At 36.6% G+C, this 7,780-nt stretch overlaps 1 protein-coding gene across 2 annotated transcripts; it reads left to right on the forward strand.

Moving 5' to 3' along the window:
- The first annotated feature begins 655 nt into the window (after positions 1–655).
- Positions 656–5,369, forward strand: LOC117101594 (tubulin polymerization-promoting protein family member 2-like). Of its 2 annotated transcripts, none has more exons than XM_033241578.1 (4): positions 656–939; positions 2,872–3,054; positions 4,283–4,433; positions 4,918–5,369. In XM_033241578.1, the coding sequence occupies exons 2-4, from the start codon at positions 2,888–2,890 to the stop codon at positions 5,113–5,115; spliced, it is 516 nt and encodes a 171-aa protein (XP_033097469.1). In that variant the 5' UTR covers positions 656–939; positions 2,872–2,887; the 3' UTR covers positions 5,116–5,369. The 2 variants fall into 2 exon arrangements, with proteins under 2 accessions (XP_033097469.1, XP_033097468.1); XM_033241577.1 differs by having other exon boundaries at positions 659–939; positions 2,879–3,054.
- Positions 5,370–7,780: the final 2,411 nt, after the last annotated feature.

The following is a 7,780-nucleotide window of genomic DNA, read 5'->3' on the forward strand; positions in this document are numbered from 1 at the left end:
TTTCTTACCTCAGCCCCAACCATGGTGGGGCTGAGGTGGTCTACACAGATGTGTATAAGAGACAGCTATCTTTCTTTTCTTTCCTCCTTTTTTGACTTATTTACAAAGTGAATTCCTATTCATTCTATTATACACCTCGTCCAGGTACGCCACATTAACGACCTGGTAGGTTACTCGGTAGCAGAGCAATCGTGTTTGCTTTATCATTGATCAGACGCCGTTTCCCTGGCTACGGTTGTCACAAAACACAACATGATCAAATAATACTATTATAATAATGAATTCATTCCTATTTCAAACGGGCCAAGAGGTTGATTGATATTAAATCGTCGGCTTTCCTTGAAGATATGTGCGTTACACACTGAAAAAAGAACAATCTTTTCCGTTTCTATCTTTCTTTTCTTTCCTCCTTTTTTGACTTATTTACAAAGTGAATTCCTATTCATTCTATTATACACCTCGTCCAGGTACGCCACATTAACGACCTGGTAGGTTACTCGGTAGCAGAGCAATCGTGTTTGCTTGATCATTGATCAGACGCCGTTTCCCTGGCTACGGTTGTCACAAAACACAACATGATCAAATAATACTATTATAATAATGAATTCATACGTATCAAGCTCTTTGTCTGTGCAACCGCTTGACCTTTATGGGTGTGCATCACAAAGCGTTGAAGAAAGGTTGATTTTCACGATAGCGAATTACAGGTGCTGATCTGAGCTTTAATAAGTGGACTATATTATTCGGTATAGCGAATGTCTTCCTGACATTGAAGTACTTAAGCAGTCCAGACAATAACAGCCCCTGAAGAAGAAGTGGGCGTGTCAGGTTTGGAGAGTACAGTACGCACAACTGTCTGCAGTTGAAGTCATTCAGTCATTTTCGCATCCTAGCGCTTTTTAAGGAGTATCCATCATTTTTCATTCGCTACCATCTGAGGTAGGTGTATTGGCTGTCGACATTGGATTTTGGAGACTGTGTCGTGGATATTTCGTAACACAGACATTTCGAAATACGAGTCTTGTTTATATATGTCCGCGGCACAGTTCCGAAAATTTCGGGTTACTGCCCATACAGCTGGATTATTTGACCAGCTGTATATACATACATACATACATATGTATGTAATATATATATATATGTATATATATGACATATATATGTGTATATATATATATACAGTATATATATATATATATATATGTATATTATTTATCTGTTTATATTTTTTTATAGCGCTACTCAGCAAACCCAATTTGAATATTAAATAGTGCTATATATTTATAATACAGTAGGCCTATATCTATTTTTTATTTTTCATTAATTGTATATACTGATATACATGGGCGTCGATCGGTGGGGTACAGGGGACACGTCCTCCACTTTTCAAAGTAGGGGGACATCATATCGATTGTTCCCCCCCCCCCACTTTTCACCAATCTTCTATAATTAAAACCCCACTTTTAAAAACGAATGGAAAGAATAACAATTACGCATGACTGTCATGAAATTTGTCTGTTCACTTTTCCAAGTGCGGTGCATGTTTTCCGGACCAAAACCGAGTAAAAACACAATTGTTTATACATTTCGTAACCATCTCAGAAACCACTAGATCGATTTTATTTGTGCAGCGGTTATCAGAGGCTAAATTTATTGTGAAACAGTGTACTGAACGTTGTTAAAATTGGAAGCGTGTGTAACTTATTAGGCCAATATTTTTACGAACTCGAAAGTGCACAATTTCTAATATAAACGATTTATTCCTTTTGTATATTATTACGACCCTTACGTATATTAGTGTTTAATATTATCTACATACATAGGATTACTGTTCTTCCTAATTCCAAAACAATATAGTTAGTCAATTGAATTTGATATAGGCCTAGCTATTATTAAATAATAATTATACAGCCTTTGACACAACATGTCTATCTATTTCGATTTAGTGATACACAAAAGTGAAATTTAAAAAGGAGAATAGCAAAAACCTCTTGATTTTAAAAGTGCTGTACATGCAAAAAAAAAAAAAATTAATGGCTGTTTTAAGTTTATCTTATTTGTTGTTAATGGTATCGGAATTTTGAATACCTCACAAGCTAATCAGTAGATAATAAATCATTTTTATGAATGTTCGTTTGCACGTAATATATAAGCGGGAATAATTATAATTAAAAAGATAATTTTAAAAACTTTTTATGGTGAGTATTTCAGTGGCAGATTCAAGGGGCCCATCCGGCCCACCATTCCTACTTATTTTTTCGAAATTTAAAAGTGGAAAAAATGAAAATTATAGGCCTATTTAAATTCAGTCTGAGAGTGCCATTTCCGACCAACTAGAGGTGCCATAATCATAAATTTTCTTACCTCAGCCCCAACCATGGTGGGGCTAAGGTGGTCTACACTTTCCATCTGTAAAAGTCCCTCTCTGGGCCCAGCTCTATTTAAAATTACTGGAAATAAATGTTAATTGCATTGCTTAAAATCAATTAAAAGGCTATAGGTGCCAGAGCTTCCGGGGGCTTCGCCCCCTGGTCGCCAACCAAGGCTTTACTTTTCATTTCGTCTCCCCCCCCCCCACTTTCAACTATGGATCGACGCCCTTGCTGATATACTTTATTTAAATACATAATGTTTTATTTATTATATTTTTTATTATGGACCAACTCGACTGAAGTATCATGTTTTTTTTTGGGAAGCCATCTGTTTTGTACACTTTTTTTTCTTGTGTCATTGGCGAGTATTTTGTTTAAAGTGAAATGAGACAAGTATAATGAAATGATTTGCCTCTATCTCTTCCTGAGTAATAAACAGTATGTGTGTTCACGATCGGTCACAGGTAACGTTACTATGCTTTTTATTAATTTTCTTGAGAGTTTAGCAAGCCACGATGAGTGACGCAGACCTCCAGAGTGTTTTCAAGTCTTTCTGTGCTTTCGGCGCCGGCAAAGATGCCCAGCCGATGATGGATAACGCCAAGTTCGGTAAAATGTTCAGAGACCTGAAACTGTACGACAAGAAGTTTACTTCAACCGACACAGACATCATCTTCAATAGGTATTTGTTGTGTTTTTGCCATTTGCACCCATCCCTTGCCAATTGCAGGCAAGGGCACAGATCTTAAAAGGTGGGGTGGGGACATTTCGTGAGACCACACTCACCCCGGGCCCACCATGATTGTTGCTGAGGTGCAAAAATTTGATGGCCGGAAAAGACTCGCTTATATAGTAAAATTCATCATCACATCACCAAAACCGTATTTCTCATGATCTTTTTCTTATCAGCGATTTTCGGCAAACATAGAGATCTAATTAATATGTGTGTGATGTACCATAGAATATAACATTTTAAAACATTGTCTTTGACGTGAATACTTTACATACTTCCAAGCCTTGAGCATACACCCACCTCAGCCCCACCATGGTTTGAGCTGAGTGCGAAAACCGGGGGAAATAGCACCTCTAGAAGTCCGGAAATGACACTCATGTAGTAAAATTCGTCATCGTCACGTCACCCCATTGTAGTCAAAATGAAGTGCCAACTAATAGAGTGTGTGATGTACCATAGAAAATAAAATTTAAAAAACATTGCCTTTGATGGAAATACTTTACTTTACCTACTTCAAAGCCGTGAGCGCACACCCACATCCACCCCGACTAACTGCATTCAGGAGTATGCGCATGATTGTCTGCTCTTTGCGATTGAAATTATCTCAGAGTTGAGTGTGGGTCACCAAGCCTTACTGCTCCGAAATGGCATCATCTTCGAGACATCGTCGTTAGATAGCGTGCGTTGATATATTAACATATCAGCTCCGAATGAGCTAATTAGTCATATACAGAGTATAGGCCTATCATGCTAATTGCTAAACAGCATAGGCAGTGCCGGCGCCAGCGGTGGGGGTGGAGGGAGGGGGAAGCAGCAATTTTAATACTTCCCCCACCGACCAGAGCTCGTCGGGCATTCGGAACAAAATAAATAGGCCTAATGAAATGAAATGCGTGTTTATTGTGTTGAGTTTAAGATATACACAATTGTATTTTATCAAGTTTATACTTAAAAGTATTTTTCAAGTCTAAGAGTGCCATTTCCGGGCATCCAGAGGTCCCTATTTAAAAAAAAAATCTCATTAGGGAGTGGTCAGAAGGCCCTCGGATGGCGATCCCCCTGTAGAATAGTTTGTAATCTTTTATGTAACTCCGTACATTGTATTCTTAAATGTAAGTGATAAAAACTTTAAAAGGAATACTTACCATATGATTTTCCCTACTCTATATTTTGTCAGACCGGAAGTGAAATCTAAGACCGAGCGGAAGATAAACTTTAGCCAGTTCAAGAAAGCGTTGGCACTGTGTGCTGAAAAGAAGTACGGAAGCAAGGATGACGTGGGGAAACTTATTGAAAAAATTTGCAGTGGAAAAGGACCGGCCGCTGTGGTAATAAAAAGTCTTGTGTTCTAGTTAAACGTAAATTAGGTGGTAATACGACACATGTAAATAAAAATGTAAAATAAATACATTTTTTTTTAATATCAAAAATTAAAGCAGGTACGGTATAGTGATGGTGAAAAATCAACATGGAATTTTCGATAGATTTACTTGTCATTGTTCGCCTTTAAACACTCCGGCCATTTCTGGACCAGTCAAAAATATCAGCCGCCTTGATAAAAAGCAAAAAGCATTCTTTTTTTTCCATAGGTAAACTGCAGGATAAATTAATAAAGAATTTATTCTCCAGAGTACTTGTACCGCTTCTTGGCAGCACAATCCACTTATTTTGCATGATGCATTATCATTCGCATTACCTTAATAATTTTCAAATCCCCTATTACATATATGAACATATTTATATAGGCCTAAGTGAAATTAGCCAACGCCGTTTTGTTTACGAGCTTTCCCTTTTTTCTTTTTTGTCATGTAGGGAGCAACAAAGACGGCGAAAGTGGGCGGAGTTGACCGTCTCACCGACACCTCAAAATACACCGGATCGCACAAGGAGCGCTTCGACGAGTCGGGCAAAGGGAAGGGACTAGAGGGTCGTGTAGACCGTGACGACAAGGCAGCAGAGGGTTACGTAGGCGGGTACAAAGGGAAGGATTCTTACGATAAAACACATTAAAACGACAAGTGTATCTTGATGACAGTTACCTTTGAATAACGGCCGAAAAAGGTTATTAATATTTAATTTGAAGCGGACAATGCACTCAAAAGTTTTATATACGTTTTTTTCCAGTGTTTAGAAATCTACAATAATGGAACTCTCGTAGTTACATTAACCATGGAGGAAATATATAACAGCAATGTGTTGTCTACAATAATGATTATTCGAATGTTATATTCACAGGAAATAAAACAAAATATATATATACATAAGTGCTTTTTTTTCTAGTGTTTTGTGTAGAATTTGGTTCAGTTAATTCTGGATGCACAATTATTGTATAGCCCTAGTATACTTTCGAAAGATCCATGGTGAAAATAACACCGTTTATGCGGTGATGTTTTAATCACTATATTAGAGCAACTGACAATTTTTTTCCAACATGATAAGTAACATCAACCATATACGTCTGAAAACCCAAGATTTACATTATATCTGGACACAAGAACCCATAACACATTATATTCTACCAAACATCAAACGTATTGTCACAAATCCTGGCTCCCTTGAAAGCAGGAACCAACTTGCAGAAGAACTCAATTACAACCACACCTACATCCATTGCATGTTTCATTATTTTGACGAAGTGGCATTTTGTCCTCAGAGGGTGAGGTGCCAAGCTTGATTAGCTCTACATATACCTTGGTTACCTTTCGTATTCATTTGTTTGATACAATAAAGAAGAACAAATAAAAAAAATATAAATAAAAAAATAAATCAATATAGTTATTTGTATTCTGATGTCATTAATTGTAAAAGTAATTAGCGACAAAATTACATTATGTGCATCCGGCGATAGAGGGACGTTATTTGTTCAGCTTTGCCAGAGCCATATAATCTATGGCTCTGAGCTTTGCCATCTTTTCTTTAAGTACTGTAAACATAACACAATCGTAATTTTTTGTTTTTATCTTATATTAAAAGAAAATAATATCCACCTGTAAAGAAATTAGTAAGCGAATCAAATTTGAAATTCTCACTGGACACCTTACTAAGTACTATATGGCGTTACATACGAATACATCATCGCCGAACTAGTTCGCGGCCGAACCGGTCCTCCTACACCCTCCTGAAGGCACACTCCACTGTAGGCAAAAGATTTGCGATGTACAGTATTATAGCAAATAAACTTAGGAAAAACTCCGAATGTATTGCAATTGTGAAGAAAATTATAATCAAATTTGGATTTATTTAAACGAATAGATGTTATAGGCAAAATGCACAGGAATTACCGTGTAATATTGGTTGATTAATAGGCCTATATTAAGTTTAGGCCCTATTTAGTAAAAAAATTATGTACACAGATAAAAGGACACAGTATAGGTCTACATCATTTATGAGGTTAGTACATAAGCACACAATTAATCAAGGCCGTCGGAACTGCACCGCGGCCGCACGGTTTTGGCCGGACCACTTTTTCTCAATCCTATTACAGGTCTCCCTCCATACCACCAATTAAAAATTCCTTTTGGAACCAGGGTTTTAGTGGTCTTTAGCAGCTTTGGTCTCTAATTTGAATTCCTATTATAAAAGACCGGCTTTAAAAGTATACCTTTAAATATCTATATTTAGAGGGAAATTAAGAAAAGAAATAGTAAAGGTAAGGTTGTTAGTAGGGCCACAGTTACTGTATGCTATTATTATTATTAAAGCTTAAACATTTTCCCGGTAGTCAAGTCACACATCAAGTCCTGTGTCCCACCTAACCATTACAATATTACTAACAGCCTAGTCCATTCAATATTGAGCACTGATACACAAAACATCATCTTAAGCATATCTATCATTATCATCATAATTTTTTTAATGCATTAAAATCGCTATATACCTATATTTTTCTATATCAGAATTAATGTATTTATTGAATGAAGGAAATATTTTTTAGTTGGGTCTGCCAAAACCATGATAATATACATTACGGTTAAATTTTTTCTTCCAAGTGTTTTAGGATGAATTACTGCATGCCACACACGAAACTTGCGCTCCATTTAATGAGAAAAATACAATTTCTATTCAATGTCATACTAATGGCATTCAATAAGGAGCACTGTACACAGAACGTCGGCTATTGATGTATTTTGATGTCTGTAGTGTGTAAAAAGACTAAAACCACTATACATTTTAAAGTAGTACCGTAATTATGTTCAGTTTGGTCTGCCAAAAACATGGTCTTTTGGTGTCCAATAGAATCCCTATAATTAAAGACCAGCACTCAACAGGGGTCCAAATTTGGAAGAATCCACATCCGGGAGATTTGTTTAAATGAGTTTTCTTATGACATTTAAATTTTGCTGTGCATGGTGATAACCAATAAATAATGAATGGCATTGACTTCTGCGCAGACGATTGATATTACAGTATGAAAAATTGATAAAGCATGCAAATATAATCATGAATTTGCGGAGATGGTTTATTTGCGGAAGTTCGTGCTTGGTCGCGAGCCAATGCTGGAGTTCTTCCTGCCAGTTTCCAGGGGACTCCATTACGGGACTCTACGGGAGACTTGGAACTCATGGGTACGGTACTAAATGTGGTCTTTAGATTTATCTATTTAGATGGAAATTAAAAAATAATACATCAAATGTTTTAAAATGTTTGTAAAGTAACTGCATACTCTTATTCTTAA

The sequence above is a fragment of the Anneissia japonica genome, unplaced genomic scaffold (genome assembly GCF_011630105.1).
Source record: "Anneissia japonica isolate Jap-2015-1 unplaced genomic scaffold, ASM1163010v1 scaffold17412_len611537_cov169, whole genome shotgun sequence".
NCBI classification, from domain to species: domain Eukaryota; kingdom Metazoa; phylum Echinodermata; class Crinoidea; order Comatulida; family Comatulidae; genus Anneissia; species Anneissia japonica.